Source organism: Rhopalosiphum maidis, chromosome 2, assembly GCF_003676215.2.
Source record: "Rhopalosiphum maidis isolate BTI-1 chromosome 2, ASM367621v3, whole genome shotgun sequence".
In the NCBI taxonomy this organism is placed as follows: Eukaryota; Metazoa; Arthropoda; class Insecta; order Hemiptera; family Aphididae; genus Rhopalosiphum; species Rhopalosiphum maidis.
In genome coordinates, this window is record NC_040878.1 from 33,981,917 (window position 1) to 34,009,500 (window position 27,584).

At 24.5% G+C, this 27,584-nt stretch overlaps 2 protein-coding genes across 2 annotated transcripts; one reads left to right on the forward strand and one right to left on the reverse strand.

Annotated features, from left to right (window-relative positions):
- Window positions 1-507: 507 nt before the first annotated feature.
- Window positions 508-27,221, reverse strand: LOC113553777 (probable ATP-dependent DNA helicase HFM1). The gene is made up of 28 exons (XM_026957296.1): window positions 27,143-27,221; window positions 25,870-25,941; window positions 25,542-25,625; window positions 23,671-23,799; window positions 23,245-23,480; window positions 23,101-23,178; window positions 22,891-23,006; window positions 22,583-22,727; window positions 22,363-22,498; window positions 21,519-21,638; window positions 21,261-21,436; window positions 9,708-9,936; window positions 8,322-8,467; window positions 7,600-7,790; window positions 7,413-7,510; window positions 7,135-7,349; window positions 6,038-6,258; window positions 5,824-5,942; window positions 5,587-5,723; window positions 5,259-5,490; window positions 5,102-5,165; window positions 4,908-5,014; window positions 4,757-4,811; window positions 3,824-3,987; window positions 3,613-3,658; window positions 3,369-3,518; window positions 2,429-2,961; window positions 508-635 (listed from the first exon to the last, which is right to left on the reverse strand). Exons 1-28 carry the CDS (start codon window positions 27,219-27,221, stop codon window positions 562-564), a joined length of 4,152 nt encoding a protein of 1,383 aa, XP_026813097.1. The 3' UTR covers window positions 508-561.
- LOC113553778 (pro-resilin-like) lies at window positions 16,670-19,030 on the forward strand. Its single transcript, XM_026957297.1, has 2 exons — window positions 16,670-16,930; window positions 18,680-19,030. Exons 1-2 carry the CDS (start codon window positions 16,817-16,819, stop codon window positions 18,914-18,916), a joined length of 351 nt encoding a protein of 116 aa, XP_026813098.1. The 5' UTR covers window positions 16,670-16,816; the 3' UTR covers window positions 18,917-19,030.
- Window positions 27,222-27,584: the final 363 nt, after the last annotated feature.

A 27,584-nucleotide genomic window follows, 5' to 3' on the forward strand; every position in this document is an offset into this window, starting at 1 on the left:
TTTCTGTAACAACAACTAATGAGAAACCTTTTATTAAATTTTACCTATGTATAAAAATATATTTTAACTAATGGCCTTTGTTGTCGATGTTTTAAGATCAATAAAAAAATATATATATATTTTAATCCAAATTTTTGACGCGATTTTTAAATGAATAAAAACCGTACTTTACTTTTAAAAATATTTATTTATTAATTTATAACATAGTTTATATATATATATATATATAGTATTTATTGCACTAATTGTAATATTTAGTAATATATATTACATGATAAATTAAAAACCAATTTTTATGTAAATTTCATAACATAATTATTTCTGGAAATTTTAAGAAATTTAAATAAAAGATATGTAACTTTTAAAACTTGTTTATAAAAGGCTTGCGATTTTAAAAAAAGTGTGAATAAGTTAATTTTAAAAGTTATATGATGTATGAGTCTTAGGTTCTGTAAATTCACGATCCTTATATTATAATTACTAAACTATATCATTGAAATGCTTTGAATATTATTGCTATATGAATCATATTGCGGGTATGGGTGTTATTTTTACAAGTCCTTAGAAGTCGCCGGGAAATAGTAACGTAAACACTGTCTGGTACAGGTACGTTTCACGTGACTCTTCCAAATTATCTAAAATATACAATAAAAAATATGATAATTAATTAATTATTACAATGCTATATTACACAATATTACGACTTAACACATCACGTTTAGAAAGATAATTGTTTATTTTCTTCATTGGTTGAAAAGCATATTTAAGGGTGAAATTCAAGGGGTTAGGTTAGAACATTTATTTAGGATTAATATTATTCATAAAATTATTATTTTAAACGTTATATAATGCTTATCATATCATTATTATACTTAATAAGAATATACAAAACACACTACATACCAGGCATGTATACAAAAAAAAATTTCGGGGGCTTACAAAATTTAGTAATACAAATTGTACCGCAACATAATATACGTATAATATATATATTTTTCCTTGTTACTCAAAAATATTTGAAGGGGAGGGGTCTGAACCCCCCCCCTGTATAGTGCTACACACTATGCTAATATATATTATCATTATTGTTGTTACTCTAAAGTCTAAATACATGTTTGAATATGATAAAATTATGCCGTCTGTTGTCTGATAACGTATACTTTTATGCATTGGTTAAAGGTTTTGGTCTTCCTGCAGCGTTTAAAATGTTTAAACGCTACTTTTTATTAATGCCTAAGCGTTGAGGGCGGTCGAATTGTTTCACTGTCCAGTGCGTCTAGACGCTAAAAGGAAATCATACTAGTATAATTTATAAACTTAAACAAATATCATTAGTTTATAAACGATTTAAATGGTATGGAATATAATAAAAATTTCGAAAAATAAGTAGAGATTATAAATAACAAAATAAATGTACTTTATTTCAATTAATCCCCTCCCTTCTAAAAATGAGGTAAATAGGCCCCTGACGCGTCATGACGTAGCATACAAATTACAGTATACTCCCCAAACATCTCACATTAAAATCGTCAGCTTATGAACCAGCTCCTTCTCCTTATACCCACGTAAATACGATCCACGAAACTTGTAAGAACGATCAAATCGCGTCCGTAGCGAGAGAATGGTTAAAAACAATATAGGAGATGCGGCAGACAGAGAAATGACGAAAACAATATCGGGGCGATGGTATCGCGAAACGTTGTAGTAATATAAACATTCCTTTGATGTTTGTAAACCGGCGGAAATAACGTGACTTACAGCGGCAAAAAGTTATATGTAAATTACATAATCGATAAAACTGTAAATAGTATATTATATACAGTCATCTAGCTGAATATACGAGCAAATGTATTTGACATGTATTATTTATTATCATTATCTTACACCATTTATCCGTTATTAATGTTATTATAATACTATAATAGTGCGTGCGAAGAAATAAACCACTAATGATAGAAACACGTCAGTGGTCAGTAGCATCATGGACTAAAATGTTATAGCAGGTGATATAATAATATATATGATTTCACAACACTTATAAAATTAATTTTTAATGTGTTCACACGTTGTAACGCTGCGTGTGAAGCTAAATTATCTCTAGAAAAACACCTTGTTTAGAGCTAATAAAATAAGAAAATAAATTGCCAAAAAATATTAAAGTTTAAAATAGCTATTCACTATATTATTTAATGTTATGAGGTTATTTATTTATACGTTCTAATTTTGATTTCAGCACATTATGAATAAGCAACCTTTTATACTCAAAATGGCTTTGTTTGTTCAAAAACAATATTTATACGATTCGACACATGCCTATACTCGTAACGAGTTTTTTGCATTAATTATTATATGTTAAATGGTGGTGCAGCATGCGCAATGATGGAAATATTTATTTATGTACGTTTAATACATAAACTACAATACTCACGGTTAAGAAAATGCTTTGTGAACAACAGTTTTTCGTCTTTGGGGTCAGTCTTTTGCTGCGTTGCTAAGTCGGATGACGGTTTTTCGACAAGACTTTTCGCGGAAACGTCTGACACTGCTACGGAAAGCCTCCTGGAATTTAGATCTCGTAGTCGCCGTGAAGTTTTTACCGCTCGGAAATACTTGTCTAGAGTTGTTTTACCGCCAAAACAATTACTGTGTCTGGGTGTCAAGGCCGTCGGTGCCGCGGAAACTTCAAATTCTGGTCTATTTTGCTGCATGCTACCACGATCGACCGGTACAAAGGTGTTTGCTAAGTATTCCCTGCGATGAATTTCAGTTACTTCAGGCAAATTTTCGGTGTCCTGATTAATTAAAAAATCGGACGGGGCCTTCAAGTTGTTTTCTATTAGACGGGACAATCGACCCACGGCCGCATTCGGAATTACATGTTCGTTATTTATTGTAGAGAAGTTCTGTTCGAATTTCTGTTCAAATACAACATCTGTCTGACTCATGTTCGTCGTCGATGTCCTAAAACGAACATAAATTGTTTTCAAATTATGGAAATTGAAAATTTAATATTTTAAACACACAGCTTTTATGAAGAATAAAAGTTCAGATTAAGAGCATAATAAGTGGAAACAAAATGTAAAATAATTTCACTGATTTTTATACATATAGTATCTATTATATCTAATTATTACATAATTTAGAAATTTAGAATATTTTAATTTTCCAACATAAATAATCTCTGGTACCATCGTTCTTAATCCTTTTAATATAATCTATACATACATTAATTAGGGACTTTTGAGCGCTTTAACATTCATACTAAATTCAAAGTAACTCACTCCCTAATTCATGTATTGAATTTAAACACCACTATTTTATTATACATATATATATTGGAGTAACTCTATCGTTAAGAAATATTTTACCTTGAAGAGAGCATGTAACGATTTTTATTTGTACTTTTTAAGTCCGAAAAATGTCTCTGTTTCACATCAAATCCAATGGACATAATTTCGTGTTTACTTTCGGAGTGATATTTTTGTATAACATCGAATGGAAGGCGTTTTTTTGTACTGCTGAGCAATAATTAAATAAATATTTTAATGTAAACAAAAATCATATTTATTTATTATTTTATGAGTTCAAAATTAATAATAATGTTCTTATTACTTCAATTTATAAGGATTGAAGTTTTCTTTGTTTGCCAATAATTGATCTGGTAAAAAATAATAACCTAATTAATTTATAGAACTTTACTTTTAAGTCTAAGAAACTGAAAAGCAACAGCATTAATAGGTGTTCATTATAACGATATCCACAAGCATTTGAAACTTTGAAAGTGTTTTTTAATCTCATATTTAGAGAAGAACTTTGTAATTACCTTTCTTGTATCGATTTATATTCTTACAAGTGATTTGATTAAATTCTGGAAGATGAACATCCACCACCACTTTACCGTCGCCCGATTTTTCTTCCATTATCAATTTATTATATTCTAATTTCTCATTTAAACAACTGTCTTTTCTGGAACATCTCGATTGCATGCTGAAAAATAAAATTGCTTAAAGTATATGTATAGCAGAGTTAGGCAAAATGTTATCTAGATAATTATTTGAATGATTTTTTTTTACAATTATTCGAATAAAAACATAATTGAATAATTTTCAAACATAATGCTAATTCTAAATACAAATACCATTTATTCGAATTCTCTACTTTCTAGTTAAAATTACTGAAAATTATCCGAATTATATACAGTGCTTCATAATATATTAAAATAAACTTTTTATGAATATTGTATAAACGTTAAATTCCATAATATTATAAAGCGACACAACTTCGTAAAATAACATAATTTGAGTATCAATAACGATGTTTAAAAATGATGTACCAAAGATTAAACTGTTATTGTTACATAATTAATTCAGAAACCTATTATATATATACAATATACATGTACCAGGTACCTATTATACCTATAGTATAATATTATGTATCATTGTTTCGTAATCAAACAAATTAATTGTGATAATATTTTGTTCTATGTTACTAGAACAGTGTTCGAAATTATTATAATTATAATCACCATAGTACTATACACTATATTACTATAATAAGTATAATATAGGTTTATAATAACAATACATTGATTTGATTTTATACAAACTATAAACAAAACATATATTAATATATTATACACTAGATAATATAGGTGTAAATAAATTTATCGAATATTCTCTATAGTAGTAGAGTAGTAGTTAATACCAAAATTTGATAAAAGATTTATAATAACAAAAAAAATAATAATACATACGGTTCAATAACTTCATTCAGAATTTGATTTTTTAAAGAATTAGTTTGAATTACTCCTAAACATAGGAATATTGTATGACGTATTTAAATTTATACACAATTTTTAGTAAATAGTTTCAACAATTAAACATCATCAATTAAAAACAACTCACTTTCTCTAAAACAACACTTCTCTATTGCCGAATCAAATGCCTTAGAGATGACATGATTATTATCTTCGGGTACGAATAAATCACCGAATACGTCGTCATTTATTAACCTTTGATACAATAATACGTTTTATGCAACAGTATTTAATTATAAAATTGTAGGTATATAACTCAATATTTGAATACGTAAAACTTACTCATCATAACAGAAATAGTTATTTAAATCGTCTTTGTTGAATTTAAAATATTCATTTGACTGTCCTATTGAAATCAAAATAATGTAGAGAAACATTCTTATTATTGAATTTAAAGATTTTAAAATGACGTTAACTGGTAATAATTTAAACGTCCTACCAGGGTTTTGGAAATTAGTTTGTGTTTTGAACATTTCGCCTGCAATTCTACGTGTTGCAACACTACTTTCATTAGCACAACGTTTTACATCAGTATTTGTATCCTCTTCCACGCACAGTTTATTCATGACTTTAGGGTCTTGATCTTTCGAAGTAATGTTATGTAAATATTTTTTAATATTTAACTGTGTTTTGTCTTTATTACCTTGTTTCACTTCTCTGAAATTTCGCTTCTACGAATTTATAATAATTATTCGATAAATTAAAAAAAATAATAACGATATGATACTTAATTGCACAAAAAATATATTATTGAATTAGTACAATACTTTTTTTGGTGGCGGAGAGTGGAAATTTTTCAACGGTGATTCAGGTGATTCATCGTCATAATTTTCTTCACTCATTGATTCTTTGGCATGTTCTTCGTGATTACCTGGTTTGAACTTAATCTCAATATCAATTCCGACTACAAAAATAAATAGGAATTCTTATAAATAATATAATACGATAAAAATATAGAACTATTAAATATGTTAAATATGTATATTTAATGTTTTTAAACTTACCCCAATAGTCACTTATTAGACAAATAATAATTTCATAGTTAGGCATATCCAAAAAAAAATTATTTTGTAATGGTGTAGTCATTTGTATGACTCCTCCTTGTTCCAAAAATTTTTCGTTACTAGAAAAAATAATAATTCACGATAATTACGTACAATTATGACATTGTAGTACCACTAGTGCTTATTTACTATTTTATTAATAATATTATACTACCGTATTTGTTGAGCTTTTAGCAGACGATTTTCAGAATCACCCACTAAAACTGATATGGTTTGAAATAGTACATTTGACGAAATATTATCGTGGTCAATTAAAATGAGTGTTACGATAACTAGTTCTGAAAATTTATCAAAACTTGTACGCACTTTATACTTTGGAATTTGACTAATAAACTTGTGTATATGGTTTCCAAATGGTGGCTGTCGGTTAAGGAACTGGAAAAATAATATAATTTAATTGTTACTCATTATAAAAATGTCAAATACTTATGTAATGTATATTGTTTTTTTGGAGGTACATAGTATTTTAACTAAAAATGATTTACATAAATTCGGTTGGAAAAATCATTAGTTTTTTATGCATTTCATTGTATAATTACAATGTCATCTAAATAAAAAATTTAGTTGGTTATAAACGAACTTTAAAGGTACGATTATAAAGTACAAATACTTTTTATTCGGTTTGTCGTTTGTGAGAATTATTTTTTATTTTTTTTATTATATTGATTTATCTTTTAAATGTATACATATTAATTTTTCCTCTACTATCATGTTAGTATGTTACACTTAAGTAGTTTTTATTCTTAAAATTACTATAGAAAGTATTGACTATATTTCGGTTTATAGGTATTGATTAGTGTTATGATGAAAATGAATACAAACCGTATAATAATAATTAACTGATTATTGTTTATCACACTTTTAAGTTTTTAAATTAATTTTGTCATTTTTCATTAACCTATACTATGCAAGTGGGTTGACTCTTAGGTCAAGGATAATAAAATAAAAAAGAAGCGTCCTATATATGCGGTGTCATCACCACAACTTCTATGCCCATTTATGGGTCTATACAATTACGGAAAAGTTACTATACGTTATAAGTACCTATAGTGTAAACATCGTATTCATTATTAAACTAGTCGAAAGATATAAATAAATAGTTTAAAAATACATGATTACTCATATTTTTTGATATATTACTTATATACACAAAAATTCATGATGAAAGCTAAAAAATAATTACAACAAAATATTAATGATATTAATTTAATCAAAAATGTATTTATTTTAAATTAGAAAATGTAATTTTACCCGTTCTAAATCTCTAGGATCAGTATCCCTAATTGATTTCAATGTAGTTTTTCCATTTAAAACAAAATCTCGTGATAACACTTGTCCTACTCTTGGGATGAGTTTTGAAACAAACTTTGATTGCTCCCATAATTTCGTCGTCACACATTTTGCCAAAATGCACGCGACTCGAGCAATTTCGAATTTTGTACCTTTGAACATGATTTCTCTTAAAGCTAAAACATATAAATATCTTAGTCACGTAGTATAATATAGAGACCACATATAGTAGCCTATACCTTTAGTCAATCGCGTAGAAATTATAATTATTTTATTCGCGTCTTGTGCTAGGGAGCTGTCCGTAATTTTTAACGTTCCTAAGATCGCTTGTAAAAGACTATAAAGAACATATCCGTTTGAACTCATATTATAAAAAATAATTTAATAAATATAAAACAAACTATTTTAGATAAAAATAAAAATTACCAAGTTATTTTAGTTTCTCGAGTATTTATTCCTTCTTCGATAGGAAATCGTAAAACATCTACTCCCGGTAATTTATTTTTATTCAAAATATTTAAAGCTGCTTTTTCGGTTCTTCTCAGCTTGATGTATTCGAATTCTTTAGAGTGAGACAATAAATTTATCATATCACTTAAGTTTTCAGTTCCTTTTAACTAAATAAATGTCAACAATATCAGTTATACATATTTTAACAAGAACAATATTAGAAATTAAAATTATTCTTATTTTCGGTCCTCATATACATTGACGTCTTATTTTATTTTTATTAACTCGAAATCTAGAATAATTAATTTTATAAAATTTGTAACGAATATATTTTATACGTGTTAACATGTGTACATAGGTATTTATCAATCGGACTAAGCAATGCGAAAACAGTTCGGCCCTCCGTGTAGTGATTTACGAAGAAAAAAAAACGTATTTATCAATTTAAGTGTTGGCATAAGTTGTATCATTAAGCATATATTTTAATACTATAAGTACACGAATAAATGAATAAGTCATTTACAAGCATAGTTATAGGACATTAAATAATTTTGAAAGATTCTCAATTTTATTTCATAAACTATATTAAGGGATATTTTCTATGCAGACAATAATCAATATTTTAATATCATTTGCGACGATTAATATTCAATAATCAATATATTATATATTTAAGATTGGGAACATATTCAACTTACTTGCATATATTTTTTCATTGTTGCATAGCTTATTGAATACTTAGCCATTATTTCGCATTCTGGTTTTGAAATTATATCATTATTTCCATCAAGAAAGTTAATTAACCCCGTACATGCTAATGCTTTGATCTCCGTTAAACACAAATCTAAAATATTCAATAAAGTATCAGATTATTAACTATATACCTAATTAGTCTTTAATACAATATTACCAATAATATACAAATAAAATAAATAAAGATGTTTAAATTAGGTTTAGATAAAAATTAATCATTAATGCAGATTTTGATGAGAAATTCATAGTAATCATAAACTATGCTCCATAACATATTAGGTATGTTAAAAATTTAAACTTTAAATGCTAATACAAATAAATTGTGCCTATATACTCGTATTTGAATCATTCTTATATAAGTTACCTGTCTCTATAAAAAAAACTAATGTGAAATCTTATATTAATTTGAAAATGAATATAAATAACTCAAAAAGAATTAAAATATTTTGAAAATTTTATCACAAGTATTTAGTAAAATTTCAAGTATCTACAGACTACAGTAATTTTTTTTTAATAATAACAAATTATCAAAATTTAATAAGAGAAATAGTTATTTTATGGGTGAATAATATTAAATGACATAAATATATAAACTTCAAATAGTCATAAAAAATTAATGTGACTCCTCACTCCTATAATCATTTTATTTTGCTTAGGTAGAAAAACTGTTTAATAATCTTGTATTAAAATTTAAAATCTAAGATAGAAAAAATCTTATGAGTTTGAAGTTTCTAATTACAAACTAATACATACCATTTTGAGATTTTACGAATTTCGTCAAACTTTTAAATATAGTGCTATAAGTGTGTGGTGAAAAATAAAAAAAAAATTAGAAAAAATGTCCAATTGTCTATAAATAATTCAAAATAAATCACATAAACATTTGATGAAAATGTTAAGTATTTACGCGCGATTTTTCATTTTCAAATTATACCACAAAAACAAAATAAGTATATTTTGTTAAACATTGGATTCACGTAAAAATTCCCATTTTTTTCTTAATTTTTTGTTTGTATTATGATTTTATGAAGTTATTTTGAAAAATACTGGACAATTTTAATTTTAACTTCTTTTGTAAAATCTAGATCCAGTTTTCTATTTTAAACCATCTTAATACGATAATCGAAGCATTTTTTCATTTTCTTATATCGTGTATCCACACACAAAAATAAACACATCATAGTAAAATTAATATAATACATTCATTAGCTCATTACTCAGCTTAGAATTTAAAATATTTAAAATTAACTTAATATAGCACTGAAATTACACAAACGTCTGCAATGTCTGCATAGTGACAAATATAAAAATCAAATATGTGATACACTAACTTTGTAGTTTATTTTCTACTTCTTGGACATTAAAGGTCTTGATCATTCCGTAATTTTGAGGAGATTTGCACGCCCGGACATATAAAAATGTTGATCTTATCCAATCCATTACAACCTTAACATTGTATATCGTACCCAAAAAAATCTCTGCATTCATGTGTTCAGTCAAGTATTTATGAAGATGACTCTCTATAAATTGGTTCCCCATCAACATTTTTTCGTACCGGCTCTATATAATAAGTAAATATAATTGCACAAATGATAATATTATACGTCTATACAGTATACTTATAACTTCCAAGTTATATCTATATTGTATATAATTATGTGACCTAATCAAACAAACATCATCCATACGATTTATGTTTTTGGGTTTATCTATCTAAGTATAATCCCTTAAGTTCCCTGGTCCGTAACTAATAAATTACTTAACAACGACTTGCAATTTAAAACAATTAGAGAAACTATTAACCAATTCTATTACACAACATTTCTCGATTAACTACATAATTATACAAGCGCAGTATCAAACAAGTGATCTCCTCACCTCGAAACTCATGTTTAATGAATCACTTCCAGACATTTAACAAGGTAGCTTGACTAAACCTATTGACTATCTTCTTAGTGTGCGTAAGATTTAAATCAAATGAAAATCGAATAATTTGTTAGCAGTTTTGTAGTGGCTCAAAATGTTTTATTTTAAATCTTAATCCTACAGCTACAAAATTTAAATTTTTAAATTTACCTTTTGCGCTTTTTTTATAGATTGTATATATTATAAGATTAACTTTTTTTAAAAAAAAAATTATCAATATAGATTACTTACATAAATTAACTAATATTTTCTATCTATCTCGTATAAAAACTCATATTTTATGTATAAAAAATACCGTATATTAACAGTAATAATTACCTAATTTATTTTACCATAAAATTATACATAAATACCTATACAGAAAACAATATTTTATCTATGATAATAAAATGATTGATACATGTAATATTACAGAATACACAGATAGTAAAACATAAAATATGTTATATGTTGTTATTCTTGTACTAAGACATTATATTGGCACGTTTTATTTGTATTGCGTTTATGATCCCTGATCCGTTTCGAAATAATTTACCATAATGCCAATTGATTAATCATTTTTGACTTCTAACAGTTTTAATTCAAAACGTACTTAACGTTCAATAAAATAAATTATTATTAATTTATTATTTAATGTTAATCAAGTAATAATATATTCCTATGTATTAGTATTATTACGGCTGGTGATCTAATGTTTTTACAATGATTAAGTAGGTAATTTAATTATTATTAGTAATTAATAATATAATATTAAATATTTCGATTTCTGGGTCCATCGAAATTTACATAATAATTCAATCTTTAACTCATGTAATAACTAACGGTAAATACTTATCATGAAACTTTTCCATTAAACTTTTATTACTCAATCATATCAATAGTACACTATTGGAATTTTTCCATATTAATTTTTTTATTTTTTCATTTATTTTTGTAAGGTCATGTGTGTCTATTTGAATAAATAAATACATTTGTACAATAATTATGTAATATAATCTTAGATGAAGGAGACATGATTTTTATGTATTTATGTTTTCTTATTCCTTTAATTTACGCAACTATTTTGAGTAATAGTTACCTACTACTTTTTCTTATTTTTAACGACCAAATCTTAATAAATATAGACGTCCTCTATCTATAGATTTCATTATATTAATATTTTACATTTTAAATAAAAGTATTTAACTATTTAAGTAAATCTTTTATTTTAAATAATATTCACGTGTGTTAATCGTTTTTTTATTATATATTTAATATTATAAATTTATTCAATTGCCTATAAACTAATATAATATATTATATGAATTACAAACATATATATTTTTAACATCAAAATATTATTGGTAAATAAATTATACATGCATAAATAAAAATTCGTTAAATTTCTAGAACGATGTGGCACAGAGTATACAGACGTTCTATAAAACGCTTAAATATCACATTTTGAATTTAATTTTTTTTTTCAAAAATGATTATTATGTTTATCATACCAACACTCGCGTATGTTCAAAACGTATAATGCGTATAATAAGACTACAGTACTACACTCTAGGAAATTTTACAATAAGACAATCATAATACTCGCTTACATGACATAAGTATGGATTATAGACGGGTTTTTATTTTTGTATTATTATTATTTTTATAAAGCGCATTGTTGACAGAAAGGTGTGTATGATCAATCTACTTTCACACTAATTCCAAGAAAGGTTTTGCCATTCACAAAGGTCACAAAATAACCTCTGTGGAATATTATAAACATATACCTATTTGGAATACCTTGTTCTAACTGGCATAATGAATACTATGTCTATGAGGTAAACACATTTTAAATGTTACATTTTTATAAAATACCTATGGAAAAAAATAAAATTACAAATCAAGTTTGCTTTGCTTTGATAAAAAAATGTATCTTAAGTTCATTATACCTATACTACTATATTTGTACTGAAAACTTTATGCTATTGATCTATGCTTAAACCGGGTTCAAAGCTACGTGTATATTATGTCGTATGCTTCTTATTCTAATTGAGCCGCTGATATCGTGGTCATTCAATAACCATGATCCATTGAAAATTGGGTTCAGCTAACATTTTAGACATGACACAACAAGTGACGTATCTAGCTGTGAACTCGACTTTATTCGTAGAATTTTTGTATGAATAATAGCGAATTACATAATATACCATGTTAAAAAATTACAACTTTGTCTTTTTCTATGTAAGTATACCTATAAAACATTAAAACAAACCGAGTAGATTAACCAGACAAATCAACAGTCTCGTAACTAGAAAAGAGCGCGTTGTTTTGCTCTATTGTCATTCTATAACTGTCTATTATATAAACCAAGATCGTGTTTGGATTTAATTGAAACCTTTAAAATGAATATCTTACTAGAAAACAATGGTGATCCAGCTTTATATAATTGCCTTCTTATAATCATAAAATAATTCATATATCTCGAGTATATTGAGTATAACCGATTTATGGTTATTTTTATTTTATCATTCGACTTTAACGCAATACCAATGGCTGAGTCCAAACTTATTTTCTTCGACCATTTCCTAATGCGGCGGAATCTATACAACATAATACGAGACCAATATCTTACAAACGTAATATGTAATATTATAGCCCATGATTACATATTGTTTGCACAGTATATTATAGAGTAGACAATGGAACGTTTTTCGTCCTTTTTATCCTATTACTAGTTACAAGTTAGTAGTTACCGATCACAAAAGAGTAGAAAATAATGAATGAATCAGCAAACGTTCTATGTAGGTATGTTTAAATTGTTGAATGTACGTGATCCTGTCTCTTATTGCATGTATAAATTGCTACAATATTTACACAATAAAATGTAATTTAAAATAATTACATACATCTATGAATACGTGTAATGTATTTAAATACATTAAATATTAATATACAACAATGTTTTGTCATTAAAAAAAATATTGTGAACTATATAATATGTTAAGAATTATAATAGTTATTGTGGTTAATACCATTACCTATAAGTCTATAATGGTACTGTTGAGAACTTTCCAATAATATAACAAGGATAAAATAGTAAATACCAGCAATTTATATTAAATATAAAATAAATTGAATTTGTATGAATTTGGTATAATACTATAATACGTATTACTACACGAAGTATTTCAAATATAATATAAAATAAAATTGGTGGGAATTATATAAGAACTTTACACGTAATCCTCCTCCATTTTTGTCACACTACATTTAAAAGACCTTACGGTATAGTATAGAATCTATATTCTACATACAATGAAGCAGATTATACACAAGGTGATTCATATATCTATAGGTAAATAGGTTTTACATAGATAAAAGATAAATATCAAATATTCTATAGAATATTATATTATTTCGTACTATAAGTCTATAACTATACAATATAATATGCATATATATTATAATATTATATATACTACATTATACTTAAAGTTTAATTTTTCCATATATTGCCATACTCGCTATTTTTATTATTATTATTATTATTTTTACTTCTTTTACTGTTATAATTAATAAAAATACTTTAATTGTAAAATCTACGTTTATTCGAAATGATGTAATTTAATTAATTTCTATAATTTGAAACTGTTAACTATCTATAGGTACTTTTACCCTCTGAAGTATTAATAATAAATTAATCTTTCAAAGAAACTTGAAGCTATTCAATTACACCATTTATTATGCAATTTTTAGTTTAGCGTAAAAACGTATATATAATAAAAGATTGATTGGTCTGTATATAAACGCTATAATCTTAAGCATAAGCTCTATAAGGGATACACTCCATAAACTGAATGTTCGCAGTTTGATATAATTATAATTTATTACAATATTCTATCACTTCAAATGCATCGAGTTAGTGTCATGACGTATACTATTTAAGAGAGTGTTACGTGTTTGTGAACGAGTGTATATTATTTGTTATTTTACTATGAGTTATGACTTATGGCATATTTTAAAGATCAGAGTATCAGACAAGGAATAATAAAGTTGAACTTTAATTTTATAATGCATGATAATTAAAAATGATAGCTCTAGGATATGTTATGTTATTTTTATTATATATATATAAGTCAACCTAACCTTATTGACAAAATATTATAATTTTAAAAATTAATGTAAGTTATTGTAAATTTAATGTATAAAACACTAAAAATCCGTTATTATAACTATAGTCCATAGTTGATTTATATTAAATTTAAATATATTTTTTATTTAGTATTATAAACCCATTTTTATTAAGGAATCTATTACGTAATATTTTATAAATTTACATATGTATATTGTATACTAAATATCATATATTTTATGAAAGTAAGGTATTCACAATACGCCAAAACATATCTAGAACTTAAAATATTATCGTATTCAATTGTATAAATATTAAATATATAATATTTATAAATTATGAATTATATCGATGTATTAATAAATTATTCAATTACTAATATTAGAACTTAATAGGTAGGTAATTAAAAATTAATTCTTACTTATATTTTTAATCTTACATACAGTATAATAATTGATAATAATTTTCATACATCGTACAGAAAAACTTTTAACTATTTTTGGTATAAATATAGATGTACTTTAGTTTATTTTATACTTACTCCATAAATCGATTCAAGCTTATAAGTGTGAATTATAAATTTTACATTTTCGTTAGTTTTTACTATTATTAGTAGTAACTAATTAAATTACTATGAATTACTTACAATTATCTTTGATTGCAACTATCTATAGGTTTATACCAAATGTCCAAATGTCATGAATATTTACAATACTATTGATTTGATTTTTGTAAAAAAAACACCAATAACAAGTTAAATATTATTTCCATTTAAATAAAATCCTATTTGTTTATTTATTAAAATATAATATTTAATTATTAAATACGTATAACTTCAGAGTAATAAATTTCGGTTAGAAAATATTGACTTAAGATATTCGGAATTATAAGATTGTGGTGGAATTTAAAAAAAAATTGTACTTAAATATACTGGACAGCCTATGTTTTGTCAAGAAAGCTATCTATTATGTTAGTATATTTAAAGAATGGTGAGCCTATGTAATTATTGCTGAGGAGCTTGTTTGCAATGTCGGTTGCGCGTTGAGTTCAAAGGTTAACATTGCGTGTGGATTCGACAATGCGAAGAAAACATAACGTAATATCTAACTCTCAGGAGCAATCATTCATTTATTCTTAACGTATGAACATAGATAATGGATTAACGTTAATTGCACATTAAATAAGATTCGGAGTGAATAAAGTAAATAGTACATACAAACTACAATAATAAATTTGACCCTTATCATTAAGCTTTTACCAATACACATTTATCAAAGAAATGAGTCCATATAAATAATATGAAATATTACCTAATAAATAATAAGTAATTTTAATTTTAGAATAAAAATAATTTTCAGAAATAAGATAACAAAAAAGTTAAAAATTTGATCAAAAGTATCTAAGCGTTTAAAAATAAATTCATATATACAACAATAAATAAAAAAATAATTAAATATTTAAATACAATACTTGAAAATAGCTTGATTATTAAATGGCATAAAGCGTATGACAATATTAATTACATAGAAAGGATTAATCGAGACACAAACAAGGTATCGATTAATGTCAATAACTTTAATATGGTATTAAATTAAAATAAACCCTAGCTTATATTAAATATTGACATTTGACATATTGTAATTATTTCATAAATATTTAAGAAATTTATAAAATTACAATAAAAATTAACTCTACTTTATTAGCTGGTAAATCTTGATTTGCAAAATAATTTTAAGCGTGGTTAAAATGTACTGACTTACATTATCTAAAATATGTTCTTGACTATAAAATGTTTGTTTTTACGTGGGTCAAAAATATAATGAGAAAATAGAAAATTTACTGATTTATACATAAATTGAATATGATATATTATGATATATAGTTTTTATCAATCTAAAATTATGTTACGTGAAACTTTTAGTTTTTTCTGTGTCCTAAAAATCTTAATTACAAACTTGAAACTTAAAAAATCAGAATCATTGCGTCAATTTTTTTTACTAACTACTTATTTTCTTTCGATATTCGTTAACAGTTGATACAAAAACAATCTTTTTATAAGATAGGTTAAAATGTACCACCGTTTAAACATAATATTTCATTCCCAACTATATATAAAAGTATTTCTGCTAGAGTGTTTTAACATTTTTTTATTTATAACTCGTACTTTCCTTTCAAGGCGGAGCAATATTTTACTATAAACACTACGGGGGGATAAAAAGGGAGAGGTTTATATTTAAAGGAGACCCAAGTCGAAATGAAATCAATTACAAAGATTTGATTTCGCTGTAAACATATAAGGTGCTATATAAGTTAAATTGTTATTATAGTGTATTAAGAATTTAATACGTTTTTCTTTTTAAAGATTCAAAAGTGTTGTATAATTTTTAAAGAAAATATATCACTATGATGTTTGTAAAAGAAGGGTTATTCTGTGTCATTCTATTCACATGGATATTCCAAATCCAAGGTCGCCCGCAAGGGGACTCCGCGATTAAAGCCTCAGAAAAACCAGAACCAGTAAGTACCAAGTCGATTAGTTTTTAAATTTTAATTCAACCATTCAATATTTCATATTAAAAATAGTACTGATAAAGTAAACAAAAATAATTTAATAATAAATATGAAATATTTCAAAATAATATTATTCTTATTTAATTTTTAGTCATTAAAATATTTATAGAAATTAGAGAAATATTAAATAATATAATATCTTGTTTTTGATTTCAACATCGCGTTTAATAGTTGTAATACTTATTATGGAACTGTATGATTTTTAACAAAAATATAAATATAAATATTATGATTTACAATATTAGCGAACCACTGTAGAAGGTTGTTTAATTTCAAAAGCAATAATAACTCCTTGAATTTAAAAAAAAATTTCAAATTGAATTTAGGATTAACCACTAAAATAAATAGGTAAATATCTTTTTTGGATGACTGATTATATGTATTTCTCGTCGCATTAATTTAATTTCTAAAATGACCAGTCAATCTTTCCATCAAAGAAACTAAAAACAACTTAAGTACTGTTTAAAATGTTTAAATTACTCTAATACACCAATAAACGCGTTAAAAATCTAACATTATTTGTTTTATTTATTTTATTAATTGTTTTGTCTAAATTCTCGGGAGCTTAAATATATTTACTCAATAGTATTTTTTTTTTTTACAAATACATTTTTATGATTAATTTATTATATTTCACTTAACTATGTATACATTAAAACAAACAATATTATAGTATAATAATTGATGATAATATTTTTTTTATTTCTCAACAATAGACTTATATTTTGTTTTAAACATAAATTACATTACAAATAAATTATAGATAGTATTATTTTATTAATAATATTTATACATATATAATATAATATATATTATGCATAAAAGGCAAAATTGTAACCTCTAATTAATATACATATGGATCTATAAATAAAATAGTATAAATTAATTTATTAATAAAAGTTTAAGAATATTTTAATAAGTAGGTAAATTAAAATGACCCAAAATATATTATTTGGATAAGATTATTAATATTTTAATAAAGAGTTAAGACTTCTGAATATAAAATCCCATTTTTACACACACAATACACATATACTTACTTTACTGCATAAAAAAAGAAAAATATGCATATTTAAATTTTATTATTTTTAACTACTTTGATGTATTTAAACTTTAAAGTGAATATATAGATACCTACACTTAATACACTTATAAAGTCATAACACGTTAATACTAGGAATCCTAGTTAGGTTAGTTAGTTATATATATATATATCTAAGTGCTCTTTTCTGTTCCATCATAAATTAAGTATTCTATTTAGTATACAATAGAAATTACATATTAAATGTATTTAGCTACTATATAAAATATCTAACTTTACTTTTAATATACTATTGGATTTATAAATACAACTTTAAATTTACCTAACACGGAAATCCGTGGATATTACAATTTGTCATTGTATGATAAATAAAATAGGCTACATGGTGTACTTTTTGGGGGGGGATGTTTACGCTCACCCATTCTATCATGCTAGCAATCGAGTTAGCGGCACACTTATAAAGATAAAATAGTAAAAAGGCTAATTTAATTTTTTATAAAAATATTGGAATCACAAAAACGTGTTTTAATTTGATGAATAAAATATAGAATAAAAGTTTACAATAATAACATTTTATAGCGACCTAATATTTTAATGTCCTACAATTTTTTCTTATATATTTACAAATATTTAATTGAATTAATTATTTCAAGTACGAATACCAATACAAAGTGGAAGATAAACCAAGTGGAAATTACTATGGACAAAACGAAGTTGGAAAAGAGACAGGTCGCATAGAAGGATCGTACTTTGTATATCTTCCGGATGGTAGACTCATGACGGTCACGTACTACGTTGATGGAGAAAGTGGTTTTGTACCAAAAATTACCTTCCAAGATAATGCTAGTCCATTTGGAAATAGTGAATCAAATTCTATTCAGAGAAGATAAAACAATTTAATAAGTAATTTGTATTTTTAAATTTAAATATTTTCTATAATAAACAAATTTAAAAAAAGTCATATAAAATATATGAATAGATATAAACGACAAAACTATATATTATCTATTATACATAAATATTTATAACGTTCTATTAAAAATATTTATAATGTTGTTATTTTTTTTTTATTTAATAAACTACACAATTTATCTTAAAATTATCGACACCTTATTATTGTACACGATAGAAAATGAATCCATCACAATATTATATACACATTTTACTTGTACCTATAATAATATGCTGTTGTGTTACGTACCTATAATAAACATTTATATAAGCAGATATCGTATGCATTTTTGAATATTTTTTAATTAATATAAAAGTAGATATTATACTATATGCTATTTAAATTTGATAATTTTTATTTTTATTATTAATTGTAAAGCGTATCATTTTGTTAAACTGTATAAAATTAATAAATGCTTATAATAACTATAATGTGTATTATTATTATGTTTGGTCATGAGATACTGTATGCATAGGTACAACGAATAGCTGATGAATTCTAGCGTTGTAGAAAGGAATATAATAGAAGATCAAGGAAAGGGGATTGGGTGCATCTATGGAACCATTAAGAAGAGAAGAAAATTAGTTGGACATTGGGAATTGGTATCGAGGCGCCGGTAAAAATTTTAAAGACGTTACGGGAATAATCTCGAGGAGTATATTCTATCTTAAGAATGAAGTAAGCATAGGACAACCAAACTTTGTCTTGGACACGCTCTAATCTTACCTACCTATGTCTCAAATAAAAGTCCTATATCATCTTAAAATATATCTCTGTTAATGTAGGTATCTGTTAGACAGAGACGCATCAATAAATTTAAATGTTAGTTTTTTGAAAATGATCTACAAGGCGTATATTTTTATGAAATAAAAAAGTAAAAATGTGTAAATATTTATGTTATAATTTTTACCAAATTGTATATTAAAAAATATAAATTATTTGAAAAAAAATGTTGTAATTTATATTAATATTTTTATTTATCTTTATTATTGTCTTCTTTAAAATAATTGGAAACAACGTTCATTTTGAATTTTTAAATTTAAAGTATGAAAGTTAGGTCTCAAAATATTTGTGGCAATTGAAGAAGTAATAAACGTCGCCCGAGAATAATGGATCATTTTTCATTTATGATAATATAATATTATCAAATAGTGTAAATTCAATATCCATTGATGCATTTTCATTTTTATTCAGAAAAATATCTATTATAGTTTTTATGTTTTGTAAATCAAAATTGTTAGCTATTATGCAATTTAATTTATTTTTTATTATTTTTTCGAATTCTCCTTGAACATTATCTAATTTGTTTGCTACGTTTTCCACTACCGAAATAATTTAACGTAACTATTGTTAGACTTTTTTATAATTTAAACCAAAAAACAAATATTTCCTTAAATATATACTAAATGATTTTTCAGTCCATTATTTTGCTTAATATCAGTAGTTTTTATAATATAAATTGCAGTATCTTAATATTCTAAATCAAGATTTAAAATAACATCATAAATTTTTCAAAAATGTTAGAATAGAATCTGCTAACCAATGATTAATCCGAGTAATGATTGATTTATGCGGAAGACAAATTTAAACATAACTTCTTTAATTGTTGTACTTTATTTGGAGCTTTTAAGAGTACCTACTTTCAATTATATGACGAAATCCGTGTACTATACATGTTAAATGTTATAATATTAATGAAAGTAGTAAGTACAAAATATTTATGAATTATGCACTTATTGGTAAAATATTTTAAAATGTATATTTATATCAAAATGTGAAAAAATATGTGAAATAAAAAGTTTTATTTTATTCAGAGTATTATAAAACGTGCTTATTTTTAATCAGTATTAAGAAATCTGCATTCAATAAAATTATTTATTTTCATAAAAATCCGTATTTGTATATATATATTGATTGGCCATGTAAATAATTAGGACTATACATTGGAAAATTTTTGGGTGATGTTGATTTCATATAAATTATAATATTTATATGCATATAAATACTATTCATAGTTTAAAGCAAATTATTTTTACAAAGCAATGATTTATCATTAAATTCAAATTACAAAGTACCTATATTAAAACATACTATACACTTTCTTTGGTTTTTATACTTAAATGATGCGCTTTTAAATTTGCATTCATCAATATTAAATTAAAATTTGTAAGGTACCTACATATCTAAATTTAATGTTAAATATTTTTAATAATAACAATCTAAAAAGTACCTACAACAATATTTAAAAATTGATAACTTGTAAATAAATTATTGTATCATACCTTCAGTGATATTTTCGTCATGATAATAGCAGTAGCAGATCTATCAAATTGCGGTCTTCCAGCTCTCCCGACCATTTGTAATATTTGACATTCGTTGTATTCTTTATATTCATTAAACGAATAATATTCAGTAGACTTTATTATAACTAAATGTGCTGATAAATTAATGTCCATTGCTAAGGTAAAAAAAATACATTTAATATGAATTTATAATTTTTTTAGTATTATCTTTTAGTAAGCTTATATGAGTATCAATACCTAAAGTACTAGTAGCGATAAGTATGTTTAAGCATCCAATACGAAACAATTTTTCTGTAACACTTCTTTCTCGAATAGACATACCAGCATGATGACAGCCAATGCCAAATTTAAACATTTCTATAAAATATGTACAATCAAGCTAAACAATAATACTTTGTATAGTGTGTCTCAAAAAGAACGCCGAATTTAAAATTGTTATAGTCTATAACTTATAGATCAAATTAATTTATGTAACAATAACAAAAAGACATATCATTCTCTTCAGAAGAAGTTGAGTTATAAACATGAAAAATAATATCAGGCAAATCGCAACCTAACCTCCACTACTAAGTACTAGCCCTATGAGCGATCACTAGGTCCATGAAATTCTTCATCGCCCGATCACATATTGCCCCATCAAGTTCGTAGAGAACACGTCCAAACACCAAACCTACCCCCTCGATCTTCCTATTTGACACGTGTGATTTTTCCTATGGGGATTCACTAAGTCACAAGTTTACCAGAACAAACCACGCAATTTGTTGAATCTTAATGATATGAAATTTCATTATGTGATCGGATGATGTAATGATCAAGAATTTCATTGACTGAGTGATTGTGTGTAGGACTATAGTATAGGGAAGTTATATTATGTCCGATATTATTTTTTCTATAGTATTTTTAAATCCGGAATTATTTTTAACACTTTATACTTTTTAATGCTCATTATTATTTAATGTTATACACAGTTTTACTAAAACTGTTTTGATTTATTCCAAGGGTTAAAATTATAATAAACCTTCTAAAAAGGATGTTTAAGAAATACTGCAAATGCCTAATTTATAAAGTGTATTTTTATTACCTTTAATTTTGTTGTTATTAATTTCCTTTGAAAATTTGTTGATACAACTTTGTTTTTCGATAGATAACGAAACTGTAATGTCTTTCACTAAAATACTACAAGTAAATTCTACGCTTTTCCTTGTAGAACAAAATATCTATAATTTGTTTTTAAAGTTATTATTGTAGATTTGTACATTAAAAATCAATTTTTTTGTTAAATTTATATAATATTTCCTTACTAAGGTTGGTCGCCCATTTGAATACTGTCTTATTAAAGGTTTAAGTTTATAAGTAAGGTCAAAGTCAAATTTGAAGCTATTTGCCTTAAAGTTATAACCTAACACAATTTTTTGTAATTTCACTGGTCTTTCGTCTTCAGCACTCCTATGAAATATTGTATATTCAATACTTATTAAGTCATTAATAAAATAATATTAAAAAATATACAATATTATAATAAATTTAATAAATATCAAAAATTGTATTAAAATAATTCGCATTTAAAATCATTTTTATAAAATGCAATTGTATCATAAAAAGTATATACTTCAAGTAATGGGCAGGATAATTTTGATCATTAGTTAACCATTTTGCAATATCTTCAATATTTGTTATTGTAGCAGATACAGCAACAAAACGCAATGTGAAATCATTCACTTTTGACTATTAAAAACAATATAAAAAAAATACAATATTTTTTAACTTTTATACATATATCTATATAACATAATATAATATATATTGTATAAAAATTTACAATTTTTGGAATAATTTTCATGCGACTAACAATAGCTTCTAATGTAGCACCACGAATCCCATCGTTTATTAAATGGACCTTTAAAATACATGAATTTTAATTAAGAATTTAATATAATGTGTTTCAATAATGAAGTACACCCACGTCATCGATCAAAAAAAGTTTGACCATGTTAATTTGATACTTAAATTCTTTAAATTTTTTTGTCATTGAATCCCATTTTTCCGGAGTAGTTATTATCAACTGATAACTAGAAATTAATGATACACAATCGGTAACTTCATTATCACCAGTAATTTCAATACATTTAAGTCCATGGACTATAAATTTATTTTTCCAATCTTCATGGCGTTCGGAACCCAATGCTTTTATTGGAGCCACTATCAAAATATAAACAACTCATTTACAGATATTTTACATTTAAATTTTAAATACCTAGTTATATTTTAACCACATAACCACATATATAATATAATATATAAAACATGTTTAATACGTTGACTTTAAATATATATTATACGTATATACACTAATTTTATACAAAATGAAAAACATAATAGATAAATTTACCGTAAATTATTTTAAATTTTTGTAAATTATTGGAAAACTTCCCAATTGTTTCTAAAAAATGTATTATAGCTAATTCAAAAATAACTGTTTTTCCGGATCCAATAGGCGAGGACACAACGACTGATTTATCTTAAATATAAACACAATTCAAATTTATATTAATTATTATTCATATTATGTATCATATTTAATTATGTCAATAATTATTGGGCATTATTATATAAGGAACAATTGCTTTTTTGGTTTATACTTTAAATGGATATACACACATCACATATGGTAAATATTAAAAATACAACAAAATATATTAAAATATATTACTATTTAATTTATTGCAGTAAAAAAATTGTATAGGGTATAAAAATATATATTTTGAATATTGGATATGTGAAATATTTACAAATAATCATTTTAAAAATGTATGAAAATAGTATACCTAGTAAAAAGTAAACATTTCGAAGGTAAAATCTTATATTGCGTTAAATCTAACCTTATCTTAAATAAGCATTAAATTATTTTTTCGTTAACTAAAAATGCTCAGTTCAAATTTTCATAAAGATTCATAAAAAATTAAGAAAATATCATAATATTCAACAGTGGCGAGCCTGTGATGGCGAATGCCCGAATGCGTATAATATAATACGTGCATTATAGTATAAACATGCATTATACTATATTTAAATAAATAAAAATTTCTTATTTTATTTTATATATTACAAATTTACAATGTTGTATTTTACAAATATAATCAGCCCGATTCAGAGGTGTATCCAGGATTTTTCTATGAGGGGGGCTAACTACTTTTATCTTAAGTTATTGAAAATCAAAAACAACATAACAAAAATACTGATTACATATTAACGTTTATTTACTGTTAACGTATTTACTATTTTAAATAACTAAAATTTGTAAGACAATTTCCATATTTAAATTTAGGCTATAGCCCCTCCTCCCCCTTGGCTACGCCACTGGCCCAATTCTTATATTTATTAATAAAATTATTGTAGCGATGACGTTACTTTTTTAAGTAATTTTCTATTTCAAGAGTGGATGAAAATATATTTACGCCCTCCCCCGTAAGAAAGGCCAAGGTACATCACTGTAATTGAATGTATTAGTGTAATAATGATCAATTTTTTAAATCCTATTTTACACTATACAGAGTGATTCTTTTATTATGAACCACTCATTATTTCAAAAAGTATTCATGTTTTTGAAAACATTTTTTTACATAGTTTCAAGTTGTTAAAAAAAATAACGCTTTTATTAAAAAGTTATATTTTGAAATATTTTTTATCCTTATTTTTTTTTTAAGTTGTTTACTTTTTTGGATGACAACATAGTTTTAATTTCATATTCCAAAGCAGAAAATTTTTCCGAGTATTTTGATACATAAAAATCGAATTTAAGACGAGTAGTTTATAAGTTATAAGTATTTAAAGTTTAGATTCGCGGAGTGGAGTGATACGGAGTATCGTGGGTAACCCCACAAATTGTTTTTCCAATACTCCACTTATCTTAACTTTAAATACTTATAACTCATAAACTGCTCCTCTTAAATTCGATTTTTATGTATCAAAATACTCGGAAAAATTTTCTGCTTTGGAATATGAAATTAAAACTATGTTGTAATTCAAAAAAGTAAAAAACATAAAAAAAATAAGGATAAAAATATTTAAAAATATAATTTTTTGATAAAAACGTTGTTTTTTTAACGACTTGAAACTATGTAAAAAAATGTTTTTAAAACATGAATACTTTTTGAAATAATGAGTGGTTTATGATAAAAGATTCACCCTGTATAATATCATAGTTATACATTTAAACAATAGTAGTAATAGACAATAGTACTAGTGTATATATGTACTTACCAGTATTGAAAATAGTGTCGATTGCTTTTGTTTGTATTTTATTGAAGTACGTATAATTCGAAAATATATGTCTATATTTTTCTGCTAAAATATAAATAAAAAATAATAGTTTATAATTGTATTTAATACAATTTAATTGATTATTAAATTTACATTATTAAATTCTACATTAATATACATCATAAAAAAAAAGTTTCCTCATACTATTAAGTAACTATTACAAATATTTATGTCAAAATCAACTTAATACCAGAATATCATTTGTTGAACTATAAATTATAGTTTAAACTAAGTATACATTTCTAAATTAAAATTGTTGCCAACTCACGCAATTTATTTACTGGATATAATTGGTTACAATTATAAGAAGTTGATGAATTCGTATCTTCGTTTACATTACCTTTAATAATTAAACGTCACATTTATTAATTTGATATTAAATTATTATAATAATATAGGTACATATACAACTTAGAAATATACAATACAAATATGCGATCCCTATACATTAAGTATCCAATATTTAAGTATATCCAATAGGCATAATTTTGTGTTGTACTGTGTACCTATTGAATTAAATATTTTGAAATAAGTATCTTAACAAGTTATAACTGACAGTTACACCCTAATATTTGTAAAATAAGAAAATAACATTTAATACTAGTTAAAAACAATTTGTCAACTCTGACAGCCAAAACTTACGTCACATAGTACCTACTACATACACGAATACACGATATGATCGTATGTTCGTATATAATATAAGGTATAGTGTGTTTAACAATAAAGATAACACGAAATATTTCAAACGCATGACTTTGTGTTTCAGTAATTTTTTTTTTACTGCTTAATGTGATTTGATTAATACAATTATTTCCAAAATCATATATTTTATTGTTATTTTAAACTTAAAACACGATTTTTAGAAAAATTGAACATTTTGAATTTTTGAGTTTAACATAAAATGTATAAGTACGTTAGTTAAATTCCGATTTCACCAAAATGTTAAGCACGAAAATACTAACAGTTAAAAAAAAATTCCAAAAATATAAATTGTCGGTATTTTAATCTAAAAAATACGATTATTTTAAAAATCGAGAATTTTGAAGTTTTTTGACTATTACTTTCATTACTTTCAATGTAAGTTTGAGCGATTTATTTTTAAAATACCATCAAAATTGAGCATCAAAAAACACACATTTTGAAAAAAAAATTGAAAAAATTGCTTGGGAGCAAACTACATATGTTCGCGGAAATCATCTACATATAATTATTATTATTATTATTTGAATGCAAATTGTATTATTTTATTTTTTTTTTTATCGAAGTAGGGTTAAAGTAGAAATTAAATTAAATTATGAAGGTAATGTAGGTGGTAGGCCTACTAACTTGTAGCAACGGCCAGCGGGCTATGTCATAAATATTTTATTAAGGTAATATTATTAACTATTTTTAATTAACAACTAACAATATAAGTAACAAAATGATGAGCTAATAATTTATTAACGTAGGTTATATAATCTGTGTTACTACTTTTGCGTTATAAAAATTACTTAAACACAAAAAGATTTTAAAATTTGTTTTATATGTTTGTTGTTTACCATAAAATGTCGAATGATATGCACTTGTATCAAATGTTGAAAAATTAATTCCATCGTTGTTAATATTATTAGAGTTCATGTTTGAACAAAGTTATACAAAATTTATTTAACGTAATAAATAGTTTTTTAATTTTTAAGTGATAAAGGGAAAAATAGTATTTAATAAGCATAACATAATAATTTATAGAACAATATATTAGGATTTCAGAACAGATGAAATGCAAAAACTCATAAATATATTAGCGAACTTGATCTTTTGGCGGTAAATATAAAAGTGAGGTTAATTTTATAGTATTATGTATCAAAACAAAATAAGCATTAGAAAAATTAAATATAATTTAGACCCAAATTATAATATTTTTATATTTATACTATACAATAATACAAATAATTTAATTAACTACACACAATAGATTATTATTTCATTACAATTAATTTAATT